This window comes from Daldinia loculata (genome assembly GCF_022478755.1).
Source record: "Daldinia loculata strain CBS 113971 unplaced genomic scaffold F4817scaffold_28, whole genome shotgun sequence".
In the NCBI taxonomy this organism is placed as follows: domain Eukaryota; kingdom Fungi; phylum Ascomycota; class Sordariomycetes; order Xylariales; family Hypoxylaceae; genus Daldinia; species Daldinia loculata.
In genome coordinates this window covers 25,629-49,946 of record NW_026054882.1, presented here as the reverse complement: position 1 = coordinate 49,946, position 24,318 = coordinate 25,629, and the positions used below count along the sequence as shown (strand labels likewise).

The 24,318-nt window shown below is 48.3% G+C and overlaps 9 protein-coding genes and 3 non-coding genes across 12 annotated transcripts; 7 read left to right on the top strand and 5 right to left on the bottom strand.

Annotated features, from left to right (window-relative positions):
* Positions 1-397: 397 nt before the first annotated feature.
* On the bottom strand, positions 398-3,133 carry F4817DRAFT_339061 (glycosyltransferase family 21 protein). The gene is made up of 2 exons (XM_049303501.1): positions 2,440-3,133; positions 398-2,365 (listed from the first exon to the last, which is right to left on the bottom strand). The coding sequence occupies exons 1-2, from the start codon at positions 2,529-2,531 to the stop codon at positions 838-840; spliced, it is 1,620 nt and encodes a 539-aa protein (XP_049158426.1). The 5' UTR covers positions 2,532-3,133; the 3' UTR covers positions 398-837.
* On the top strand, positions 3,134-5,535 carry F4817DRAFT_339059 (uncharacterized protein). The gene is made up of 2 exons (XM_049303500.1): positions 3,134-3,295; positions 3,604-5,535. The coding sequence occupies exon 2, from the start codon at positions 3,626-3,628 to the stop codon at positions 5,258-5,260; it is 1,635 nt and encodes a 544-aa protein (XP_049158425.1). The 5' UTR covers positions 3,134-3,295; positions 3,604-3,625; the 3' UTR covers positions 5,261-5,535.
* On the bottom strand, positions 5,536-7,726 carry F4817DRAFT_339056 (MFS general substrate transporter). Its single transcript, XM_049303499.1, has 2 exons — positions 7,042-7,726; positions 5,536-6,952 (listed from the first exon to the last, which is right to left on the bottom strand). The coding sequence occupies exons 1-2, from the start codon at positions 7,331-7,333 to the stop codon at positions 5,685-5,687; spliced, it is 1,560 nt and encodes a 519-aa protein (XP_049158424.1). The 5' UTR covers positions 7,334-7,726; the 3' UTR covers positions 5,536-5,684.
* A 408-nt stretch (positions 7,727-8,134) lies between these two features.
* F4817DRAFT_359079 (putative alcohol oxidase) lies at positions 8,135-10,671 on the bottom strand (the record flags this gene model as incomplete). Its single annotated transcript, XM_049306102.1, has 11 exons — positions 8,135-8,273; positions 8,328-8,464; positions 8,525-9,237; positions 9,290-9,454; positions 9,505-9,623; positions 9,675-9,811; positions 9,869-9,995; positions 10,051-10,098; positions 10,146-10,264; positions 10,314-10,539; positions 10,598-10,671. The coding sequence occupies 11 exons, from the start codon at positions 10,669-10,671 to the stop codon at positions 8,135-8,137; spliced, it is 2,004 nt and encodes a 667-aa protein (XP_049158423.1).
* A 3,002-nt stretch (positions 10,672-13,673) lies between these two features.
* Positions 13,674-13,804, top strand: F4817DRAFT_t95. The gene has a single exon. It is a non-coding gene; the product is annotated as a tRNA-Thr (tRNA).
* Positions 13,805-14,007: 203 nt separating this feature from the next.
* On the top strand, positions 14,008-14,105 carry F4817DRAFT_t96. Its single transcript has one exon. It is a non-coding gene; the product is annotated as a tRNA-Leu (tRNA).
* Positions 14,106-14,342: 237 nt separating this feature from the next.
* On the bottom strand, positions 14,343-16,133 carry F4817DRAFT_339045 (uncharacterized protein). Its single transcript, XM_049303498.1, has 2 exons — positions 14,914-16,133; positions 14,343-14,728 (listed from the first exon to the last, which is right to left on the bottom strand). Exon 1 carries the CDS (start codon positions 15,743-15,745, stop codon positions 14,918-14,920), a length of 828 nt encoding a protein of 275 aa, XP_049158422.1. The 5' UTR covers positions 15,746-16,133; the 3' UTR covers positions 14,343-14,728; positions 14,914-14,917.
* Positions 14,442-14,519, top strand: F4817DRAFT_t97. The gene has a single exon. It is a non-coding gene; the product is annotated as a tRNA-Arg (tRNA).
* A 158-nt stretch (positions 16,134-16,291) lies between the features above and the next one.
* On the top strand, positions 16,292-17,929 carry F4817DRAFT_121170 (uncharacterized protein). Its single transcript, XM_049297636.1, has one exon. It carries the CDS (start codon positions 16,487-16,489, stop codon positions 17,687-17,689), a length of 1,203 nt encoding a protein of 400 aa, XP_049158421.1. The 5' UTR covers positions 16,292-16,486; the 3' UTR covers positions 17,690-17,929.
* Positions 17,906-19,518, top strand: F4817DRAFT_121168 (NAD(P)-binding protein). Its single transcript, XM_049297635.1, has 2 exons — positions 17,906-18,021; positions 18,070-19,518. The coding sequence occupies exon 2, from the start codon at positions 18,169-18,171 to the stop codon at positions 19,342-19,344; it is 1,176 nt and encodes a 391-aa protein (XP_049158420.1). The 5' UTR covers positions 17,906-18,021; positions 18,070-18,168; the 3' UTR covers positions 19,345-19,518.
* An 816-nt stretch (positions 19,519-20,334) lies between these two features.
* Positions 20,335-22,580, top strand: F4817DRAFT_121052 (amino acid transporter). The gene is made up of 4 exons (XM_049297632.1): positions 20,335-21,229; positions 21,295-21,494; positions 21,548-22,122; positions 22,193-22,580. Exons 1-4 carry the CDS (start codon positions 20,615-20,617, stop codon positions 22,357-22,359), a joined length of 1,557 nt encoding a protein of 518 aa, XP_049158419.1. The 5' UTR covers positions 20,335-20,614; the 3' UTR covers positions 22,360-22,580.
* On the bottom strand, positions 22,449-23,998 carry F4817DRAFT_121048 (lytic polysaccharide monooxygenase). Its single transcript, XM_049297631.1, has 4 exons — positions 23,792-23,998; positions 23,595-23,741; positions 22,825-23,535; positions 22,449-22,763 (listed from the first exon to the last, which is right to left on the bottom strand). The coding sequence occupies exons 1-4, from the start codon at positions 23,888-23,890 to the stop codon at positions 22,716-22,718; spliced, it is 1,005 nt and encodes a 334-aa protein (XP_049158418.1). The 5' UTR covers positions 23,891-23,998; the 3' UTR covers positions 22,449-22,715.
* Between the last annotated feature and the right edge of the window lie 320 nt (positions 23,999-24,318).

Here is a 24,318-nt window from a genome sequence, read left to right as displayed (position 1 = left end):
ACGTGACGGAATGGAATCTGCTGGAACTGGGAACATGACATGACATGACATACATACATACACACACACACTTTATACCCATTTCGCTGGCTCGGAAATATTGTCATGGTCCTCGTTCGAATTGGAAAACCGGCAGGCTGTACCAGTACTACTATTTTTATATTCGTGTAAGCGTTGCATTACTCAAATCGGTTTTCGGCCCGTGTTGTCGGATGGGATAGGATGATGATGTTGCGAACGGGCAATTTATACCCAGGTCCTATTTACTATTATTACTACTAACTGATACTCTGCCGCCTTGTTTTATTTACTTATATAGATGAGCCGCTACTGCGGACGAGATGGATATACCAAACAGATGACGAATTTTATTTTATTTCGAGGTCTTAATAAAAAGAATTAAATTCAAGCTTCTTTCGTCAAGTGAGGCTTCCGCATCCGAGCGTTTAGTTTGTGAATGAGGCATCCTTGATATCCGAGTGGATGAGGGTTCTCCACTGTGAGGCTAGCTTCGTGATAAGGTCAAAATTAGGTATCCAAGGTATGCTACTTGCAAAATTCGCAAGGTAGGTCAATCTTAATCTACGGTCTGCATCCCCGGGATATGAACGTTATTAAGGACGCCTAGGAGAGCATTCCGGCATACGAAGCAAGTAGTCTAGGTGTGAACCGAGTATACCTTGTGTAAGGCTGTCTTTGGGCTAGATCGGCTACGTCGGAAAAATCTAGTTAGGAAACACGACATAAATACCTGTCAAGATGCCAATTGGACCCAGCGATGCGGTTGACGTGATGAATTATATATTAGGTGTTAATAAATGCTGGGGTATCTTAGGTCTAATCTTTCTTCCCTCTCGTTCTCGACATGCCATTGGCGCCATGCCCATTCTGCGCCGAAGCCCGCTCCTCAGGCTCCGAGTCTATCGAAACGACCGTCATATCTGATCGGACCCGAAATTGCTTGCCCCTCCAATTCACGGTGGCACCGAGGAAGACGGCCCACGTCCAGATAGGGAGGGCCAGGACCTCCCGCCCTAACCAAGCCAGGAACCACTCGCCGAATCGGCGCTTTTCAGCTCCGCCGCGGCTCGTGCCCCGGGCAAATAATGGCGTCTGTTCGTCCACGTGTATGCTGTGTCCTGCATGCAACTTCCTGAATACGATACGGTCTACAACCACCCAGAGCGCGACGCCAGCGAGCCAGAGCTGCCACAGAGCCTTCCAAGTTTGTGGGATGCCAAGAGTCTGGTGGAACCAAGGGACGCTAGTGAGACCGAAGGACACGTAGAAGCAGCACACGAGGCTCTCGACGCCGTGCTCGACTAGAGTAGCTGATAATACGGTCCATTTCCTAGCACGCAACCATCTCACCCTGCGTGCGACGTAAGCGGGCACTGACATTCCCGCCATAGGCTGGATCGCGAGGTCGCCCCAAACAAGACCATGATTTGCGAAGCCGGGCAGGTTGGAACGCCATAGAAGGTCACCAATGACATGGTCCTCGCACATGAAGAGAGAAAAATGATCTAGGCCCTTGGGCAGAGTTGCGGCTCTGCCCGTCAGGATCGGGTTTTGGGCTGGATCTGTGACCTGATCGAGATGCGACTTGCGGAACATGTTACTCTTCCCAACAATGCAAGGCGCAATACCAACGGTATTGATAGCGCCATAGAACTTAGCGTGGGTCGTAGCCATAAACATCTCCTCCAATCTTCCGCCTCCGTGAGCCCAGGACCTAGACAAAACGGAGGACGGCACGTCGACGCTGGACTGCGCATCGGAGCCGCCAGTCACTGAAGATCCGGACAGTAGAGTCTGGCCTTCGGAGTTTGAAGAGCTCATGGAGGTAACAGTATCTACTACTAAAGGTAGTTGGTGGACGAACTTGAAAGGTTTCGCTCGCTTGCCGTTTGGTTGGTATCCGCAGAGCTTGTCGACCATACGACCAGCTACATCCCTTGCTATCCACACGTTGCAGTCGAGAGGCCATATTATATCCCCTTTCGCTTCCCTATACGCCCTACTCAGATTGCGAATCTTGGGGTTCGGACCAACATTATCGACGTGGCCGCCGTCACCGTGGAGGTAAGGGTCTTCGGTTTCGACGAAAACCTTGGCATCGAAATCGGAGTGATTATCGAGGAGCTTACGGATGACGGGGTACGCGGCATCTTCCTTGGAAGAGACGCAGAAGTAGATGGTCAACTTGTCTTTCGGATAGGACTGGTGGAATACGGAGGCGAGACATTCGTACAATCCAGGTTCTAGACCCTTGGCAGGCCGGATGATAGTTATGTGCGGCACCTCATCTTTCGGTAGGTATGGAGACACCGGGGCGGCGGGGACTGACGAGTAGTAGCGGAAGCTGTTTGAGATCGGAGTTAGAAACATAACTTGATAGATCAGGAGAATGGATGGAGAACGTATAAGAATTCTTACATTTTATAGAGACCAATGCTTTGAACCAAAACGATGGTGAAGCCCCATATGATGCCGGCGCTACCTAACGCCTGAACAATATATGAGGGCATTGGAACATATCAGGATGAAGAGGAGAAGGTCGTCAAATAATTAGATAATTAAAAAGAAGAAGAAAACATCAAAAGACCGAGTGTTCAAGGGGGACGTCCTAGGACAATATCAACGAGATCTAACGGGACGCAAGGAGAAGGAATTAATATAGAGTGTTCCATCCATATCGGGGCTAATGACGAACAGATATCGAATGCTTAATGGTAATGGTATTGTTTTACGACTTAGGAACATAAACGCGGTCCGGTCCACCCGGCATTGTTGATGGATCCTCCAAGAACCTGAGGTCCCGCTAATGAGAAAAAAATTTAAACCAAAATTGCAGGTGATCAAAGACGATGACAGCCGCAGAGGATCGTCACTTGCTTTTGCGGCCTTTCGCTCGAAAGCCGGGAAGGCACGGACCTATCTAATCTGCGACACCTAATCCAATCTGTCGGGCACATGTACAGTACATGTACCTCTATCGACTAGAGCACGGGCAACCACACGTGCTAAACGTTCAACGGACTAGCGGATCCGCGGATAATACCGGCCCGACAATCCAATTGGACTACCTAGCCGGGACCGACCATTTTATTATTTTTATTGTTTGCGTATCCCGCTAACAAATCTTTCAACCTTCAACTCACACTTTTGTAAATTTACAAAAAGGTTGACTCGTTTTACCTCAATCGCAAGAACACAGAGCTCGGTCAGGATAGCTTGACGAGTGATGAATGGCCTACTCTATCAAAGGTAGAGGTAGACATTAATAAATCATGTAAGTAGCTTCGAAACTTCTATCAGCGCAGTTGGTATCATATAGACTCCGATCCTGAAAGTAGAAGAATTTCCTTTGTTATATTTTATCGCGGTGATGACACCTTTTTATTCGGTGCTTAGAGACCTTCAAAAAGTCTCGATGAGTGTCCCAATATAGACTACAACGGTATCTGAGCGATTATATCATATTATTTATTTATTTGAATTTATTTTTTCTGCCTTTGGACGTTTCAACCTTGCCTCTTTGTAATGCGAATTCGAAAGCTGCGATGTGAAATGACATTCGGCTGACAGCTATCAAAGTAGGTCGACATGATGAGCAATAACCATGGCAGACACACCCAGTACCGTGTCCACCACCCCGAACCTACATGATACCTCTTCAACTTCTGTGAATTCGGACCCATCTCCCCAAGTGAAGCCTAAGCCTCGTTCTGCTGTACCAAAAGGACCCCCACTTCATGAGATTTATGCGCTCCCTGCGCCTATCCGTACTTTTCCGTTACCAACCTTTTATCCAAGTAATCCGCTGTCCCTTTTTCACGTGGTATACGCATGGGTGAGCCAACTCGTGTCCCCGCCGCCGACTGAGCCTACTTTAATTCATCAAGGCGTCTGGTCCGCGGAGACTCGATCAGTCCATATCAAGGACCCCAAGTCTATACGAGCATTATGGGAGCAGGGGTTCTTCGGTAAAGGCAATTACAGTAGGAGCGAGCCGAATTGGCTCAAGCGAGAACAGGCTCGGAGGGGTGAACATAATGGCCATGTTGCTGAAGCTGTAACCGCCCAGAGGCGAGAAGAGCGCAAGTTGATGAAGTGGGATCGTGCCAGGAAAGAGCAGGAAGCAATCGAACGGACCAGACAGCTAGAAGCATGGGTGGCTCCAGTTGGGCCCGCTGAGTTGTTGGCTCTTCCAAATTCTCAGCTTGATCTGAAACCCATATACCTTAACGGTTCAATAAGCGAAGGTTTGGCGCGGATTCCCATCATGAATGGTACCAGGAGCGTCGTCGAGACCGCAAATGGAGCCGCAGATGGCGTCTCATTATCATTAGATACCGCCACGACGAAAGACGCCGATAGGACAACCACGGCCGAGAAGGAAACAGCAGCGGCTTCATCCGGGATGAATGGTCACTCTTCACGGCCGCACACTCCAACCAACCCCCCCAAAAGACGCAAGTCGGTGCGATTTTCGCCCAAGGTGGAGTCGACAACTTTTCAGCTGTTTGATCCGCCGAGCCCCCATCATGGCACTTTACCAAATGGGAACACGCCTAACGGCAGTATATCAAACGCGGCTTCCCCATTAGCTCGGCCGACAGACTTGGGTCTATCACAGCCTGTCCTTGAACATGAGACGACTGTTAAGACTAGTTCTGAGTCGGAACTCGAACTTGTAGATAAGGAACACCTTCAGTTATGTCCGGAAGAGGCTTTCTACCTCGTCTTTGCTCTGGGGGCTTTGAGTGTCTTAGATCCAGCTACTGGTAAACCCATCACGGCTCTAGATCTGTTTGCGCTTTGTCGCCAGGTCTCGTACATACCTCCGAGGATGATAGATCTTCAGCCGGATGATCCCTTTCTTATTCATTATGCCGTGTACCACCATTTTCGTTCTTTGGGCTGGGTGACGCGGCCTGGTATCAAATTTGGTGTTGATTGGATGTTATATAACCGTGGTCCGGTATTTTCTCATGCCGAGTTTGCTGTCATTGTTTTACCAGCGTACACCGATCCTTGGTGGAGGGCCCAGGGCCGTCAGCCTCCTCGGAGGTCTTGGCACTGGCTTCATACCATCAATCGTGTTCAGGCTACAGCCCTGAAGACCCTGGTTCTTGCATATGTAGACATACCGCCTCCGTTTGAAGAAGGGCTCGGAGCGGCGGAGGTCTTGAAACGGTATAGAGTCCGGGAGTTCATCGTAAGAAGATGGCTCAGCAATCGGAATAGGGATTAAGTGGTCACATAGAATAGAGGGATGCATCAGAAGCGCAATTGCATTGGGTGGCGTTCCGGATTTATACGATTGTTTGGATCGAACGCGTCATATGAATACATCTCATGAATACAATTACTCTACGGAGCTTCAGTTCTAGCAGCAGACCCTGTCATGAGGCGTCTATATTTCTACCGGCCTTCACAATTGTCTACGTCAGGTTATTCGGTCTCTAAATTTAGTTTTCTTAACCACATATCAACTACTCGGGATTATTCTAATTCGTTAACGACGTAATTCTAAATAATAATCAGCTTTGAATAGTTACTACCCTTGATTGGTAGTTCTTGATGTTTTCTATCTTACATATCCCGGCTCTTATGTCAATCAAAGTGAACAAACGCTAACCTATTTCGACGCTCTCTCGCTATCAGGTGGTTTTATCTTAATTATCGTCGTCCACATCTCGCCCCAGTAGCACCTCGCGGTCGTAGTCCTTCTCGCTAGCTGCCGGCAAGAACCTCGTCGAGACAGTAAAAGCAACAGCAATAACAGTCAAGATCAACCATACGAGATATCCCCAAACAAGTTCGTACTTTGCGCTAATAGCAAATAGACTAGTAAAAAACAAAGGGGAAAATGCGCGAAGACCACTCGTGATGGTAAGCGCCAGGGCATTGAGCGTGCCTAGAGTCGCTGGAGATGGCGACACGTCATTTAGCGCAAGCTGAACCCCTGTGAAGGCCATGCTAACACCCGGGCCGAGCGCTAGCGTGACATAGACTATGATCCAGAACGCAGTGTTGGAGGCGGGAGTTCCTTGATACAGAATGAGGTTTAAGAACGGCATAGCACCGATGAAGAACGGGTATGCGATACCACAGGCGCGTAGAACACCGTTGGTTCCGTATCGACGCTGCAGAGGCGGGAATACTAAGAGGAGCCACAATGCTTGGGATACTCCGGTTAGACCCATGCATAGAGAAATTTGCAAGGGGGTAAAACTAAAGCCGCCGTGTTCTACAGACGTGTACCAGAATACGGGAACGATCGCAGTGTACGCGAATCCAAGGAGCATCGCGTGTCCGTAATTGTACAGCACGATACCGACACCAGGGGCTTTAAGGAGATGTAGTGTAGAGGTTGATTCCGGTTTGGGCGCTGCGCCTGCTTCGCCATCGCTAGAGTCTACACTCGGGACCTTGCTCCGATCCAATGTCTCTTCGATGTACAACGCGCTGGTAAATACAGCCGTCAAGCCGATACATCCGACGACAATAGATGATAGCGCGTAGGGGTACTCCTCGAAAAACGGCACGCCACTAAACGCCCAGGGGTACTGATGCGCGGGGTCCGCGAGCGCGCCGCCGATGAGAGGACCGAGGAAGATGCCGACATTGCTGGTGAAGGCGAACCAGCTAAAGGCGCGAGCTTGGGTGTGCGGGGTGCTGTGCTCGGCGATCATAGTGCGAATAGTGACAACGGTACCGGCGAAGATTCCGGCTAGACACCGTAGCACAACCATCTGCCAGATAGAGCGCGCAAGCCCGAACAGGGAGACCGAAATAGCAACGCCGAGCAAGGACGATACGAGTACGGGTTTGCGGCCCCAGCGATCGGCTGCTCGCCCCCAGAATATCATCACAACCATCTGCGTGAGCGAGAAGAGGGACTCGATCAGTCCGCCGTAGAAGCCCACGTCTTCTTCGTTCACTGCGTTGTTATGTTAGCATTTACCCCATTATTTATTTACCTTATGGTGTAGTAGGAAGACGAGAATGAGAACGACGATAGGAACATACAGTGGCCATTCTCTTGAACCATCTGGTTGATGTACGGGAAGATGGAGAAGAATGCGATAGGCTCGACAAGGCGCGCATAACAGAGCAGGAAAATCTGAAGCTTAGGTAGTGGCTTGTCCTCGGGCCTGCCGAGAAGTCTGCAAGACTCGCCGTCCTCCGCGGCCAGCGTATCGCTTCCGCTTATCGTCGCAACGGGCGACACCATTAGAAGCGGAGTCGTCTCACTGGCGGAATCGGGAGAGACGGAATGGGTGTCATTCCTGTCATTCCCATCGTCGTTATTAGACGCCATTGTGAAATGCCAAGTCTTGAATAATCAATTGGCTGTAATTCTTAATGGATATAGGGACTATTGAGTCCGTCGAGTCCTCGTCGAATCTCTACCCGTCTTAAATAAAAGACTGCGGATTCCGTTACACCAGGCTTATCTTCAAAGCACAACCGGTCAACTTCGTACATGCGTCTAAGCTCTCATGTAGGTACTCCAAATGTGTAATCCGTAATGCTACATATGCAGATGCTTGGATTAGTCTCATGCAAGGACGGAGTGGCTGATTGAGGACGATATTATAAGATAAAGACGAGGAAGGAAATTGTGTAGATCGTCGTGAGGCGGTTGGCGTTCTACGTATTAGTGCCCGGTGCTAGGAGGTAGCTATCGCATCTTCGCGTCCTTTAGGCGTTGTGCAATAATTAAAGGAATCAGGTAAGACTAAGGAATATCTTTAAGCCAATAAAAACATAATACGAACCTTAAAAAAAAAACACAGTGTGCTCTATACAGTATATAAACTATATAAACTAGAGAAACAGTGTCCGATCCAATGCTTTGGTTCGTTATGGGGTCTTGGACCCTTATTATTCCTTTTCGCGTCGATGGGACAAACCTCATATCATAGGAAACATTTAACGTATGTATGTTACATTCATTAACTAGCTGTTAATTACTACTAAAAACATAATATTGCAGAAACAGATGAGTTGTCCCGAGTTTAACCAAGAGCTGTCAATCTGGTTCAAAGTTCATAATCATACCCAAACATTACATAAACTCCGACATGAAGAAATCATAACAGTTAGATACCTAATATGTTTACACGCGGTACGGAAGTACCAGTTCGCCCGGCGCGTTATAGGTCGGGACTTTCATGTCGAGCGCTTCGCCGGAATATCCGAGGTCTTCGGCAACTAGCGTTGCTGCCTTCTCGCCAATAAGAAGAGCGGTAGAGTATCTGCATCGTGTTAGGGGGCAACGAAAGGTATACTGGATATGATGTTTAACTTACGTATTGCAACCAACGTTGTCGGGACATATACTAAGATCTGCCACCTTGAGGCCCTGGACGCCGTGGACGTTCAAGCGCTCGTCTAGGACACCGTGCTTAACGATGCTGTTGCCCTCCTTCGGGGCCATAGAGCAGGTCTAGTGCGAAATGTAAGTATAGATGGAGCTCCTAAAATATATATGGTAGTAATTACTTACACCTAGGCAATGCCACGTGCTCTCTACGTGCCTCCTAACCCACTCCTCGACGGCCTCGATATCTTTCTTGCTATACTTGAGCTCGTCTCGGATGTCCGCCTTGTTGCTGTTTAGGATGTTGGCTTCCGGTCTCCTGGACGGCTCGGGGTTATAAGTACTCCAGCTACCATGTTGCAAGCCGGCGCTTAGATTACCGGGGAGGGCGTAACGTCGAGTGGTCTCGAGATCCATATCGTTGGCTTTGGCTGGAGAGTCATAGTCAAAGAAAGGGTGCATCGCCTGGACCTCTCCGGCGTAGGCTTCCATGCGACGCGCCGTCTCTCTGCTCTTAATATAACCCCATACCATCGGTGCCATGTCGCGCTCGTCGTTCATGAAACCCGGGTCAAAGTCTGGAGCCTCGTAGGGGTCGGCAGACTTTATATGGGTGAATCCTCGCGAGAATGGATACTCGAGAAAGTGAAACATGGAAAAGAATTTACCGGGTGGGAGTAGCATGTGATCACCAAACCAACCAGCGATGATGGAATAGTGCATCACCGGCTTATCCGGCTTGTTCTTGAAATATGACTTCCAGCCCTCGTTAAATTGTGGGGTAGGCCAAGACTCGAACTCCTTAAGTTCCTCTTCCGTTGGGCGAATCTTCACGCCAGCATCGATACCGTTGGTAGCAAGTGGCCCGGTTCCCTTCGCCGCCCATTCATCAAATACCGCTGGAGACCTATTAACATCACGACTGATAGGATACAATGCTGCTGCTCTTACCCTTCTGTACTTCAGGTACACCTCGAACGAAATCATCGAAGCTTTCCGTCTCGGGTTTCGCGCGGTATACGGAGAAGGTCAGATAGTGATCTTGGAAGTTGAGGCCCACACCGGGCAGGTTGACAATAGGCTCAACTCCAGCTTTCTTTAGCTTATCGGGGTCGCCTGTGAATTGTTAGCACTTGTGGGTTCGCAATCTAACTACAGAAGCATACCGATGCCGGATCGTTGGAGGATTAGCGGGGAAGAAAGCGTGCCTCCGGACACGACGATCTGCTTTCGGGCTCTGAAGGTGCGAGTCTTTAGTTGACTGGGGTGAAGCGGCTTGGTTGGCCTTGATACAAATTAGCGGTCTGCATATAGCTCGACGTTCGATCGGCCTTACACTGTCTGAACAGCTACGGCCCTACCGTTCTCAATGATAATCTTATCTACCTTGGTATTACAAGCTAGATAGAGATTATCATGGACGGCGCGAGTCGAATGAACGTATGCGTGGGCGCTGTCGCTACGTCGGCCGGTCTACATCCACGAACAGTCAGTTGTGAAACAGAGGTGAATAGGGGCAAGGGGTCGTACGTCGCGATTAATCCACTTCAGCCAGTGTTCGGCGCCGTGGCCGGTACTTAAGTCTTGCAAATCATCGACGACGGGGATACCTTGAGATTCTGCTGCCCTAAGGAAGTCCTCCTTTACTGGATACGTGCTTATGGTAATTAGTTTCTTGAGCATTCGAACTCGAGCTACGACTGTTAACCTACTAATTGCCGAATGAAACCTTGATCGGCCCTTCGAATCCATGGAGATCCCTTTGGCTATTAGTATCTCTAGATGCCTTCGACTTTCTTTTGCTTACTTGTTATGGCAAGCTCGTTGATAGGTCTCATGTTTCTTCATGAGCGGAAGGAGTTCCTTAGTAGTCCATCCCTTGGCCTGGAAGTCATCGTAGTCACTAGCTGAAGCGCGCGTGTACATCTACAAAGTTTTAGCGCCAAGTGACTTTCGCTTAGGGTCTTTCACATACCAAGAAGTTGATACTGGAACCTCCTCCCAAAACGTGGGCGCACGGAACTACAGCTTTTCTGCCGGAGAGCCACTTAGATGGGCGAGATTCATAGAAGGATGCCGTTTTCGAGTCCAGCTTCATGTTCCGGGGGTAGACCCCTGGCCTGAAGATCCATGGGTTGTTGAGGTTAGTCTCTCCGGCCTCGATCAGAAGGACTTTAAGATTATGATCCAAATTTGCCAGACTATACGGAATGAGTATATAGGTAAAGCCCTTGCGGATAGATCTTTAGAAGAACGTACCGACCAGCCACTACACATCCACAACTCCCACCACCGCAAACGATAATATCGAATTCCTCAGGTAGGGGACTCATATCTGCTTCTTGTTGTTTTTGATCCCAGCCGAAAATCTTAGAGAACATGTTGGACAACTTCGCTGGAGGGTGACGATTGCGTTCTTATGCTCTCTCAAAAGCTGGGCGAGCAGGATCCAAATATCCGTTAGAAGAGGGGGAACCCCTGCACTTGAATAACTCGTACAAAGTGGCTAATAGTCCCCCTTCTTACTATCTAGGCCATGCGTCCAAGCTTGATTACCAGCTATATCCTCCAACAACCCCCCTTTCCCGGCAACTATTCGACATGTTTGCCAACTCATGCCTCGTAGAGGTCATCTGATATTTCGTGATGTAACATCTATGCATGGGTCCCAATCGTAAGGAGAAACTGGTCGGATGGAAGGGGAATAGATTCCCAAGAGAGCACTCGCCTGCAGCGCAGGAAGGGTCACATTCGTCCAAGCACGAAACAACCCGGTTCTAATTACTCTCTAGGCCTCCGGGATACCTTACATCGGGTTTCTGATTTAGACTACCCACGTCACCTCTCCAACTCGTATATGGTGATAGATGTCTAAATCGACGTATAAGGAAAGGCAAGACGTGATGCCGCCAACTAGCGGCCAGCGGGCCCTCGGTGAGGCTCGGAGAGTTGGCTTTCACAGCCTTGTGGTCGTCCTACCCCTGCCTCCTGGTCCTGCCTCCTGGTTCTACCAGGCAATTCTGCATATATCTGCATATTCATTGGCCACTAGTAGATGCAGCTCGTATGCAAGACGAACGTATAATGCGGGGTGAAAGCTACCGTGAGGTCAAATACCCGACAATCTGTATGTATGCACCCCATGCTTCCCCGCAGTTTTCGATATTATAGTTCGTTTTACTTCGTTGGGTCTATCCGAAGGGAGCACCTTGCATGAGTAGCTTGCACCAATAGTCACCCTGCAGTACCTTAGCGTTCTATGTTGATGTTGTGGCTGACCAACATAGTACGCGTTTATAGGGTTAGAGGACTCTTGACCTCAGCTTGGCTAGGACTTCCCATTAGCCCCCGAGTTATCACAATCCTCCAACAGTGACGAGCGCAGCAGGTCAATCTGGGGTTAAATCTCCAGTATTTCTATTCCTATGGTCTTGTGCCGGGCGAGCCGAGAGATTGCTTGGACGTTGATCGAGGCAAATTCAACCGGTGACAAATAGCTGAGCGCTTCAGCTACCACGACGTCGAACTGCCGATGAAACTTATCACTAGACGATCCTCCCTGTATTACTTTAGATGCGGAAATCTTCTCTTGTTACATTCGACTGCTGCACTCGGCGAGGGGAAATTGGAGAAAATCACATCTCACGCTGCAACAAATAAGCCGTGATCTTCCTTTCTGGCCAATTCGAACATCGTGCCCTCCACCACTCAAGCTCGAGAGCCAATATCGAGCCCCGGTTATTGTTACGCACGCCTCGAACACTCAAGCCGGAACTATACGGCGAGCCTATGAAAGAAAAGATGGTCTGGATATATTTGACTCCGCTCCGTTACCTATGATTACGGATCGTCATCGTGATGAACCTACGCGGTCATCTTATGGAGGATACCTAGCAGTTCTTCTCCCCACGAGAGCCCTTACATCGCCTACTTCGTAAGATACAAGGTTATGTCTGTGGATATCTCTCACGAATTACACCCTCAGAGTTGTGCTCCCGTAGAATTGATAGCCTCATTCTCACAAAGCCCTTACGGTTATATGAGCATGTTGATGTTATTGGACAATGCTAAAGTGTTACTACGAAATATGCAGGATATAGCCCAGTATAGACGGCGCATATGGTTCGCCCTACGATGTAAATGAAAGAGCGGTCTGCATATTAAGTTACCTAGGGAGCTAATCGGTATAGTATTAAAAATAAGCCCCCACGCCCAGCTAGATATCCGGCCACGACTGTATCACAGTGGCGGTGATAGATCTATCGGCGTCTCGAACCTATGCGAGACATGTATGCATGATAGCTGCACTCTCAGTTTATAGTGATACCTGCCAACTATTTTCCTCCATTGACGAGCTAGGTAACCCCCCGAATAACAGGGCGTACATCCATGCTACGTCTACATGGGATGGTGTGCAACTGATACTCGGGATTATAACGACCATGCAGAGGCCTGTACGGTGACATAATATCTTGGAGGCTATGCAACTGCCGTTACACCTCGCTTTAATCCGATGCCCACCCATGGAGCAGGGTCAAAGACATGTTGCACTAGGCTCTGGACCTTATCCCCGGTGATATATCATATTTATTTGCTACTGGTTACACGAATCCGGCCTAGTAATCAAAGGCCTAAATCTCCTCTCGTCTAGTTGCGTATAGACTATGCATTCGTCTAGGAGAAAGCTCGGTATTGAACAAAAGTCACGTTGCCAATATTAGTTATTCAACTATCCTTAAACAACGTCAATAGACATGACTACGTTACACTGGGTAGTGAAGGGCGGCATTTTGAGTCGTATAGTGCCTAGCTAGAACAAAGACGGTCGAGGGATAAAGAGATATGTCTATTCGTTGCAACAATTCGGACGATAAAGGGTGGGAATTGTAAGCGTGATCAGTCCGTTTACACCGCGGAGGTATGACTTGACCGATTAAGAATACCTTTTCCGACGATAAAATCATTGCCATCCTTACATAGTCTAGAGTAATCTTGTAAGAGCCGCTTTATCGCTAAGGATAGAGCTGATTTAAGGGAGTCGAATCCGGTTCAACGCACGTGTAGATTTCAACATGATATGACTGCGGGAGTATAATAATTATATGGACAACACAAGTCTGGATAGTAGGTATAGGCTTATAAGGTATGTATAGTATTCCGAGGGGGGTGGATATAAAGGCAGGACCATATCTATATCTTAGATACCTACCTAGACACTATTTGTAATGCCAATATAAATTCACAAAGGGTTGATAATGGTTTGTAGCAAACAAACCTTTCATCCACAGCAGCTAAAGATCCTAGCTCGTTAGCAAGTGGACCAGCTTTACAATATGCCCGTCTAGCTCACCGGTAGAGCGCCTCACTAGTATTACCCCCAATCAGCTAAGCTCTTAAGGAGTTATATCTTCACAGGAGCAATACGCGGTAATGAGGAGGCAACAGGTTCGACTCCTGTGATGGGCAATCCTTTTTTTGGGTACTTTTAATATTTAAAACTCTGGATAATTTTACCTCTGAATTATTCAGGATTCTTTTTTTCTTCATCCCTTTCCCTCTCCACTAGGTATACTATGAATTGACCAATGATCGACCAGAATCTATCGTCCAATCAAAACCTCAAGCCATTTTCATCCCTTAAGTTTCATACTAAAAGCCTCTACATCCACGGCAAGATGGCCGAGTTGGTTATGGCGTGAGGTTAAGGTCACCTTAATATCGTATCCTCATGGAGAAATCCGCGTGGGTTCAAGTCCCACTCTTGTCATTATTACCTTTTGTATTTCTTTCTTTTTGTCCTTTTTTTTTCTTTTTTTTTCTTTTTTTTTTCCAAAAAAATCCGCCCTAGTATGACCGCTTGGTATTGGATAATATCGTGGACCAATAAACTTTTAGAACCATCCCACTTGACCCTAGTGCACGGTCCATGCTGCTAATAGTGCTATTAGGGTTAAAAGCTACCTGTGTAAGACCGTGTGGAGGCTTTCTCTTTAACTAAGGAAAATGAAGCGTCTAAGGGATGAAATTCTTTGGCTTTCGAAAGCCCACAAGTCGATTTCCAGATTAAATCAATATACACGTAAAGAATAGGATCTTCAACAGTGCCTTGCTAGCTCAATGGTAGAGCACTGAACTTCTACTAGATATTCAGAGGCTGTGGGTTCGAGTCCCACGTAGGGCTTGTCACACATTATAGACGCTTCACTTTTATTGTAAGTGTTTTTTTTTTCCTCCTTTAAAATCCGTCTTTTTCTTCCGCTTTCCTAGACACCTTTCAATCGAATTTGGAACTTCATTCACACGTAAGAAATTCGCTTAATCATATGGAATGTTTAATATCATCCTTGGCCCATATTGTGTTATTCTATTCGGACCAGCAAAGCTACTTGGGTACGTATGCTATATTATTAAATATTTACTGGTTATATTACTATCTAATGTCAAACGCGTTTCAGTTCGCTTGGAATTGGTCGTTTCTATTTTTCCAAAGCGTGTGCGTTATTGCTAAGATCGAGAACTTTCAAGAGTTCTGACTTTCTTCATCTGGCATAGACTCCTCATTCTGATAAATCTAGTGCTTCAATAGTGTGGGTTGTCCGAGAACCAATGGTCCATTATCTCTTCAGCTTCCGCTAAGCTTATTATATACGCATTGGAATCCAATGGGCCGTAAAAGTCCTCATCGCCTGGTGCCAACTCCAGATCCGCAGCTTCCACCGGAACAGATTCATACGTTCTGACTGGCTCAGTGGGTTCGCGTGGTACAACTCTATACAATTTCACCTGCTCGTCCATGGATGCATGAGTAAGTCGGATATGTAAAAGTTTGGCCATATCGGCATCAAAGCGGCCGTGCAATTCAACGGATTCGAGTTGCCTAAAACTTACGACTTGCGGAACGATCCTGTTGAAGGTTGTTAGGATGCATCCTCGTGCTGTCCATTCAGGGCGAGGAAAGACTAGGCTGCCGTGGTCGACTGTAATCTTTAATCGACGGATATTAGGGGCCACCCGGGCCAACCACATGAGGCAAAAGAATAGATTGTCACAAGAAGGTCTGATATCATAAATGTAGGTGACATCGAGGGAGCGAAGCTGAGAAGGTTGAAAAATACCGTCACTTGAAATACGGACAGAGCCAGGACGGAAATTGGGGTACGTAATGGCAGTGATTTCTGCGTGGGAGGCGCAGAGCATGTCATAAGCTTCATTGTATGCTCGCTTACAGGTCTTGAGAAGACCATGTGGGTTAGAGAGTGCTGAGGCAACCTCCTGAGGACGGAGGACACCGTCGTATTCATAGCTTGCCAGCGTATTGATGTGGTAATACTTGTAGATCTTATTGCGGAGCTCTCCCGGAAGAGAGAAGAATGGGGACTGCGCTTGATCTAACATCGTGGTGAACATGGTGGACTGAGATGGGTTTGTGGTTGTAGGATGTTGCAAGATACTACAAAGACTGTGAAGTGTGGTAAGGTGTTGTAAGGTTTTGTAAGTTGTTGTGGGATGGTTAAAGGAATGCTGACTTTAGAGAAAATATAGGCGACTATATACTATATTGATGACACCGATCGTATGCGAACAATATCGATAGTATATGATATCAATGCTTGTTTATGTACAAGATCATTGTGATGTTGTAGCGATTCAGCCATTGTATCATGATATAGGTTGTTCATCGTTAAAAGATCTCTCTTTGTTAGCGCAGTGTGATGATATGAATGTGTTGAAATGCTCTGTTAAGAGGTTGTAATCGTACCTAATTACACCTAAATTATACGTAGGTAGATGGTAGTTTCAAGGCTGTAGTATTTGCATGGTCTCCTTGTAAATCGTTGGTTGCTATTTTAGGTAAACTTGTTGGTGGTTAGTCAGTAGAGCCGTTTGCCCCGCCTACCCGCATGCATTTCCTAACGGGTTCCTCATAGGGCAGGAGTATTAGGTCAAACATCAGGGGTTTTTCTTAGGTACCTCTCTAGCGTAAAGTACGGAATTCAGCCTCAGCTGTCAATCATCAATTCCCTCTGCTGCCTAATCGCTCTTTTCCTTCCCCTCCAGGATTTAGGTATAAAACAAACCTTTACGGTCGCATCTGCCCAAGTTAGAAGTTACCCTTTAATCAAATATCTTACATCAATCTCGTGAACCATGGGCAAACCGGACGGCAAGGTGGCGGACGATGCCGTCTCGCTGCGTACCAACCCCGGTGAGAGTTCTAGAGTGACCTACAGCGACAACGATGATCTCGACATCCCCGAGACTGCTATCGATGACCTACCGCCGAATTATACCGAAAGCGAGTCGTTGCTCCCACCGCCCGATGCGCAAACGGCTGTTCCCGGCAGCGGCTTGGCTATAGCCCAAACGCCATTCGTCGAAGACGCTATGCGGTTCAACGACTTGAACACTGGCGCCCAGTACTGGATGGCTAAGAGCCTCGAAAGCCCGACTAATCTCGAGAAACATATTCGACACCTCGCCGCAATTCCTCCGCGACCTTATATCAAACTTGTCGGAACACATACCGAGACTACGAGAGATAGCAAGGGCAAGATGGAGAAGAACACGATTACCGACTTTGACGTTTCTGTCGAGCTAACACCATATCTCTACTCGGATGCGCAGTATCGCCGTTCGTGGAATTATATCCGGACCGTGGAGAACGGCGAGAAGACCCGTCGTGGTACTATACTTAGGAAGCGCGCCCCCGGTTCGAATCAGAGCATCGAGGTCGGTGGCATCCCGAAACCGACGCTGAAGGAATGGTGTCATCGGTACTCTGCCAGCCATGCAGGCTTGAAGGTCTTCGCACTTCAACGAAGGATGATCGGATTTGACGATGAGCATATTAAGACGAAGCTGAGAGAGCTGGTAAACGGTACGAACTACCGCGGCCATCTTAAGGTGGAACTCGTTACGAAGGACTCCCTGATCGAGTGCTACAACGAAGCAAGGATAAACAAGTGGCGCCTGACGACGTGGATACAAATGCTGTTCACGTTCACTCTCCTATTCATCTTTTCCTGGCCGTACTTGTGGCTGCGGACTAAGAGATGGGAGGTTGTTGTCTCTGAGTGGCCGTTCTCGAGGATAGCTGACGACGGCACCAAGCAGTACGTGAGTATTAGCGAGGACCAGTGGTTTAACATGTGGGGACGAGCTATATCCAGCGCAGTGCTGCGGAAGCGACAAGCGCTGCTGGATCAGACGGATCTGAGGCGAGCAGAAGAGCCCGAACCGACCTTCGAGTCCGGAAACTCGACAGTCGACGGGGCGGTGGGCCTATTCAGGGCCGGCATCAGCGCTATGGACGAGGTGAATCGGCATTTAGGATGGGGAAGAGACTGCTAGAAGCATTCTCCTGTAGCACGTCATTGTTGGAGTTGTTCACGGGAATACTTTATTTATGGGAGCGCTTTTTTTATGTTTGGGTTTCTTCTGAGCTTTGCAAGTTTGTGGGTGAAGGTTACTATTATTAGTGTTCTTCTTGGGGCAAGGTGCGTGAAGCTATTGGGGAGATGCTGATGCTACATAAGGCGCGTAATGAATATCGAGACCATTTCCCTAAAATGGAAATAAGCGGGACGGTTGTATGTCACCTATTCTAGCTCGTACCGTGTTCTGCTACCTGCTTTGCTATGAACTATACCGTATGAAGCTGTATTTAGACACTGTATGTATTGGTAAGTCATCGTCTTCTTTAACTGATGATTTCTAAAATGTAGAGACAGTAGACTTGGATATAAAAGGAGTCTTCCTACGTAGGTTTCTCTTTATACAGCACTACAAAGGAATTGTTATACAAACATCTACATTATACTCGCTCCAATATGGCACTTATCCGTGTTGCACTCATCGGCCTCTCCTCGTCTGCGAAGACCTCCTGGGCCGCCCAGGGTCACTTGCCGTATCTTTTATCACCTCGGGGCAAATCTCACTATGAGATTGTTGCGCTCCTTAACTCGAGCGTTGCGTCTGCAGAAGCAGCGAGAAAACACTTTTCGCTTCCTTCGGATGTGAGGACTTATGGCGACCCAAATGACTTGGCCTTAGATCCGGATGTCGACTTTGTCGTCTGTTGCACCCGAGTTGATACTCATAGCTTGACGACGGAGCCGTCTTTGCGAGCCGGAAAAGCTGTCTATATAGAGTGGCCCCTCGTAGAGAATTGCGAGGAAGCCGTTGCTTTGACGGCTAACAAACGTCTAGATAATAGCATCATTGGCCTTCAGGGGCGCGTCTCGCCTATAGTCCTCAAACTTAAAGAGATTCTCAAGTCGGGTCGAATAGGCCGAGTATTGAGTAGCGACATTCGTGCCTACGGTAATCTCTTACCCAGGGACTCGCTACCGGAGGGTCTTTCATATTTCGCAGACCGGAAGATTGGGGGCAATCCCATCACCATTGCTTACGGGCACACTATCGACTACGTGCACGAAGTTCTCGGGGAGTTTGCCTCGTTTAAAAGTCGGATGCAGATACAGCGGCCAGTCGTCGCGGTTCGGGGTACGGATGGGACTCGAATCAAGGAGATAGAAAGCGACGTACCTGATTTTCTGGCTGTTCATGGGAAGCTGGCCAAGGGGAAGGCAGATATTGCGGAGGATGCTACATTATCTGTTACGTACAGGAGCGGACAGCAATTCAAGGGGAACCCAGGATTCGTGTGGACAATTAACGGCGAAGCAGGCGAGATCATGGTGACCGCTAATGGCGCATACATACACTCTGATTCTTATAGAGAGCCGATCGAGATCAAGATCCACGATCATGCTTCGGAAGAGGTGATCGATGTAGAGTGGGACTGGGAAGACTGGCAAAAGGAACTCCCGTATCGTTCCAGGATCGTGGCGGAATTGTATGAGAGGTATGCGCGTTGGTGGAATAACGGAAGGCCTATCGGTGATCTCCCGGAGGAGAGGAATTGGCCCCGGTTACATGATGCCGTCGCGAGAATGAAGGAGATGGATGAGGTCTTTAAACAGTATGACGCGCAAAATGCGTAACTGCATGAACAAGTCGACAGCCCAAGCCGAGTCTCTAGATACACCGCAGCTAGCTAAGTTTCCATGTCTGCGATCACAAGTGTAGGCAATGATTGAAAGCGATCGACTCTATTTATGAGGTTTTAATTGCCCTTAATTCACGTAATTAGTCATAGTTAAACTACTGATTTGAGCGCGTTTATAGAGTTTATATATCTTCGTAAACCTCGGCTTGAAGTTTGCCATATAAGAGTGCCCTTGCACTAAGTACCGATCACATTGGGTCTCGTAAAGGTAAAGTTGCTAAGCGCGTTTATCGTCTATGTAGTAGTATGTTTTAACTGTTACATCTGCGACCTGCTAATATAGAAATACGAAATATTATTGCCACCAATGCGTACGATAATATTAATTTGGCACTAACACTAACTTCTAAACGGTTGCAAATATCTATATGGATCTAAGGCCGAGAAAAGCGGGGCTTAACGGCATCGGCCCCGGTATCGTCGGGGTTTAATGCGGGACCATATGTAATACATGTATATGATTGGTTGAAAAGCCGTTTAGGACGGGCCGGTCATTTGGTACGCGTAGATCATTCAGACCGAGATTTCCTAAAATGGATTGGCAAACTGTTTCGAATAATTAAAATTATGGACCGCTAAAATAATTATTTTCGAGCTTAAGCATTATGGGCATTCTCAGTTTTGCGCTTCTACTTACTAAATCATCTTTATGCCGAGTTTATCGCATTGATTTCTTGTAAGTCTATCCGGTAATGTACCTCCGCGCGTAATTCAAGATCTCTTATCTCAATTATCTCAAGTAACACACGCCACAGGGATGTTTATCAGGAACGCGGAGCCCCCCGTCATTCGCGTGGGACGCTAACCGGGAAAAAGCAGGTGAAAGATATGTTATCTAAAGATTTGCAGGGATTAATTAGAAAGCGCAGCCTAATCTAAGCTACTGATGCACAGGCAACTTCCAGGTATGATGTCAGTCCACATAATTTTTCTCTTTCTCTACCGGCCTACCCAAGTACCTAAATCAGCCGTGATCTTTTTTTGCGACTCGTTCTCGTTCTTTTCTCTTTATCGTTATTCTATTCTTCGTTCAAATTTATTCTTTAGCTCAAAAGGAAATACCAATCGACATTGCTATTATCGTATAGACGTTATTATATAAATGGAGACTTAGTAACATATATTCCTTATACTCTTTATAACCGGCGTGTCATTTATGAAGCGCCACTCGTTTACTTGATCGCGTGCTCAAGTCGAAGTATTAGATGATGGCAGATACCGACATGAAAAAGCCGGTCAGTACCGCCGACGATGCGGTCCGTGACTTGCTTAGCGAAGCCGATGCGGGATCGGCCGACCAAATGCTCGTGTCCCTCGGTTACACTCCCGAGCTGTCGCGGAATCGGTCCACTCTACAGGTTGCTTTCATGTCTTTCGTCCTGGCATCGATTCCGTATGGTTTAGCTACGACTCTCTATTACCCTCTGGTCGGAGGCGGACCGGTCAACATCATCTGGGGATGGGTTGCTGTGTCGATGATTATTATTTGTGTTGCCGCGTCGCTCGGCGAAATTACGAGCGTATATCCAACTGCCGGTGGTGTTTATTACCAGACGTTCATGCTGGCACCTCCTCGCTGGCGTCGCATTGCTGCTTGGACCTGTGGTTGGCTTTACGTGGTCGGAAATGTTACCATTACCTTAGCCGTCAACTTCGGCACGACGTTATTTTTGATCGGATGCGTCAATGTGTTTGAGACTGCGGATGGTCAAGCTGTGCTCGCCGGTGAATCCTATCAAGTCTTCCTCATCTTCCTAGCCATTACGCTTCTTTGCAATGCCGTTTCGTCGCTAGGCAATAAATGGCTACCTATTCTCGACGTACGGATTTTCTATTTCTCTCTACTCTCATCGACGCTTGGCTAATATTGACATTTGATTTTTAGACCTTTGCAATTTTTTGGACCTTTGCTGGTGTTATTGCTATCATGGCCTGCGTCTTGGCCATTGCTAAGGAAGGTCGCCGCGATGCCAGTTGGGTATTCACGCATTTCGAGGCTAACTCTGGCTGGACACCCGGTTGGTCTTTCATCGTCGGTCTCTTACATGCCGCCTACGCTACTTCTTCTACCGGCATGATCATCTCGTAAGTATTTAAAACTCATCTCGCTTAGTTCATCATCCTTACAAAGACTACAGCATGTGCGAAGAGGTCCGAGCGCCGGCTACGCAGGTACCCAAGGCCATGGTATTGACGGTGTGCATCAACACCGTAGCTGGGTTGATGTTTATGATTCCGTTAGTGTTTGTTCTTCCCGATATTCAAGGACTCATCGTGCTCGCGCAACCCGTCCCGGCGATTATCAAGAGCGCAATAGGAAACTCCGGGGGCGCATTCGGTCTGCTAATTCCTCTCCTCGTTTTGGCGCTCATATGCGGCATCGGCTGCACGACTGCCGCATCGCGGTGCGTCTACGCATTTGCTCGCGACGGCGCCATTCCCGGCTCAAAGTGGTGGAAGCAAATCAACCATAACCTCGACGATGTTCCCTTGAACGCGATGATGCTCAGCATGGTTGTTCAGATCATCCTCGGCCTTATCTACTTCGGCTCGTCGGCTGCTTTCAATGCTTTCTCGGGCGTCGGAGTTATTGCGCTGACGGCGTCTTATGCTACGCCGATCGTTGTCAGTATGCTCAATGGACGCCAGACCGTCCGCACCGGCAGCTTCTACCTAGGCCCGATCGGATGGTTTTGTAACATCGTGTCTCTATGTAAGTGTCGTCTGCCCGATCGTGCCGAGCTTCGTGCCGGCCATTGTCTCATGGGCTAATAAAAGCATAGGCTGGTCTCTATTGGCCATTCCGTTATTCTGTATGCCAACTACCGTTCCGGTGCTGGATCCTTCTCTTATGAACTACGCTTCGGTGGTCTTTGTAGGATTTACGGCAATTTCGGCTGGATGGTATTTCGCCTGGGGCCGTAAGAACTACTCCGGCCCTCCGACGTGATTTTTCGAACTTTTAGATACAGAGCGTGGGTTTGTCCGCCTTGTGTGCATCTCGATCTGCCCGTGCCTTGTCGCCCTATGCTCGCTATTCAGATGTGATACCCAAGAGAGTGAAAGATTGCGATCAATATTGTGTGCGGACAAGAGTTGTGATGAATATTAATGGCGATAGTTCACGAGCCGATACACCATACGAGCTCCGGCGAGTACAGCCACATTATATTATATACATAAATATTACTAACGCCAAATTCAATTTCTCATACAACTCAGCAATACGTTTACTCGATATCAATTCGATTTACCTTAACATGTCTTCTCGTCAAAGCATGCTCGCTAATCCCTTTCTGTCTTAGATTAGCTACACTGTGAATAGTAATCGTTGAGCTTTTGGCATTTTCCGCTCTGGGCAGTAGTCAGTTATGTTTGATAGTAGAGAAGTTTAGCGGAGAGAACCTTGACTTACACTGCAGTTGGTACAGCCCGTGAATCCGCTTCCTCCACATTGACCATATAAAGAGACACCGCATCCCGACCCGGAATCGCCCGTGTTTGCTGGTGGAGCGGCCGTGTTTGTCGCACTCGCGGTAGGAGTACTACCTCCATTGCCGCCAGCGGTGCTCGACGGGGCTTTTCCGGCGGCACATGTGCTCGCGCAGCCGGAGCATGAAGAGCCTGCGCTCTTTGTCGAGCCACCTGCGTAGACCGCTGGGCCAGGCGCAACATACGAATCCAACTTCCCGTGGATATTGACGAGGATACCAGGATCGCTTGCCTTATAGGCACCGGGCAGCGAGACACCTGCGGGCTTGGCACTACCACCGCCCGTGACGGTCAGCTGGAAGCATGTCATGTAAAACTGCGCGCCGTCGCTTTGACCCGCTGTGTGTAGAGCCAAGGCTTCGGCCCGCAGGAGGTAGTCGCCAGCAGCTATATCGGATGGGATTTTCACATCCATCCGGCCGCAACACTCGTTGATATCTTTTGTCCCCCACCAATCGTCATCAGCGCTTGCTCCCGAAGGGTTCTTAGCCCACGTGTCGGCGAAGACCTTGAACCATGACGAGGAGGACCCGTCGGCCGTCGAGGCATCGGTTACGGAGGCCATGTATACTTGGACTGGTCCGTAGTGGGCGCCACCGATCGCTTCCGCTGCGCAAGTACGGTCTCCGGGTTGCTAACCAGACGTATTAGCCGACATATAATAGAGTATACGAAATGTGAAGGTATACATACCTGATGAATCTCTACTGTCACTGTCGATCCTGCGGCGACACTACATTTTCCGGATACAGGCTTAGTACCGGCATTGCAAGCGATGTCCTTCGATGCTACGTTCGTCACCGGGGAGTTAGAAAGCGGTAATCTAGCACATGAGCCCCCGTGCGAGACATGTTAGTAACTGGCGAAACTCGGCATCGGGGTATACTTATCATATCGACGCCGTTTATCCAGAGGTCCTGGAAGGTGGCATGGCCGGCGACGTGTGTAGCGCCCAAGGCAGCCACGGTAGCTAATAATGTCGATCTCATAATGGACTTATCGTTTAGCCGTAGGACGTGTGTAGATCTCTATCACGCAATTTGAGGCTGAGGACAGGCTGTTTGCAGATCGTGGGGATTACATCCTATAAATAATCACAGCCTCCCTACTTCGTCCTTCGATTTATATCGACGTGGCATGCAAACCCGCCCGCCGCTTAACACCCTACCTAGGTCCTTAGCAGCAGAAAAAGTTACAGTCTCGGGCTACACATCGTGCCTTTCCGCAGCGCTCATTCTGGCCGCCCCATGTGATCCCCCTCCCGGACTTGGTAGACCGACTTCCCTAGCTCGCCCCGAATAACGGCTGAAAACCATGCATGGCATGAGGTAATGCTGCAACCTGAGCCAAGGCCGAGCCGCCCAATATGGCAATCTGGAGATTGATTCCGTTCCCATTTCGAATACCACCGCGCCGC

Excerpts from the sequence above, each read along its gene's own strand:
- F4817DRAFT_339061 (XM_049303501.1), bottom strand. The coding sequence starts at position 2,531 with ATGCCCTCATATATTGTTCAGGCGTTAGGTAGCGCCGGCATCATATGG. Across the intron at positions 2,366-2,439 it reads AGCATTGGTCTCTATAAAAT|CTTCCGCTACTACTCGTCAG; the intron begins GTAAGAATTCTT and ends GATCTCAAACAG.
- F4817DRAFT_339059 (XM_049303500.1), top strand. The coding sequence starts at position 3,626 with ATGGCAGACACACCCAGTACCGTGTCCACCACCCCGAACCTACATGAT.
- F4817DRAFT_339056 (XM_049303499.1), bottom strand. The coding sequence starts at position 7,333 with ATGGCGTCTAATAACGACGATGGGAATGACAGGAATGACACCCATTCC. Across the intron at positions 6,953-7,041 it reads GGTTCAAGAGAATGGCCACT|TGAACGAAGAAGACGTGGGC; the intron begins GTATGTTCCTAT and ends ATAACAACGCAG.
- F4817DRAFT_339045 (XM_049303498.1), bottom strand. The coding sequence starts at position 15,745 with ATGTTCACCACGATGTTAGATCAAGCGCAGTCCCCATTCTTCTCTCTT.
- F4817DRAFT_121170 (XM_049297636.1), top strand. The coding sequence starts at position 16,487 with ATGGGCAAACCGGACGGCAAGGTGGCGGACGATGCCGTCTCGCTGCGT.
- F4817DRAFT_121168 (XM_049297635.1), top strand. The coding sequence starts at position 18,169 with ATGGCACTTATCCGTGTTGCACTCATCGGCCTCTCCTCGTCTGCGAAG.
- F4817DRAFT_121052 (XM_049297632.1), top strand. The coding sequence starts at position 20,615 with ATGATGGCAGATACCGACATGAAAAAGCCGGTCAGTACCGCCGACGAT. Across the intron at positions 21,230-21,294 it reads AATGGCTACCTATTCTCGAC|ACCTTTGCAATTTTTTGGAC; the intron begins GTACGGATTTTC and ends TTTGATTTTTAG. Across the intron at positions 22,123-22,192 it reads TTGTAACATCGTGTCTCTAT|GCTGGTCTCTATTGGCCATT; the intron begins GTAAGTGTCGTC and ends ATAAAAGCATAG.
- F4817DRAFT_121048 (XM_049297631.1), bottom strand. The coding sequence starts at position 23,890 with ATGAGATCGACATTATTAGCTACCGTGGCTGCCTTGGGCGCTACACAC. Across the intron at positions 23,536-23,594 it reads TGACAGTAGAGATTCATCAG|CAACCCGGAGACCGTACTTG; the intron begins GTATGTATACCT and ends ACGTCTGGTTAG. Across the intron at positions 22,764-22,824 it reads CGGGCTGTACCAACTGCAGT|AGCGGAAAATGCCAAAAGCT; the intron begins GTAAGTCAAGGT and ends ACTACTGCCCAG.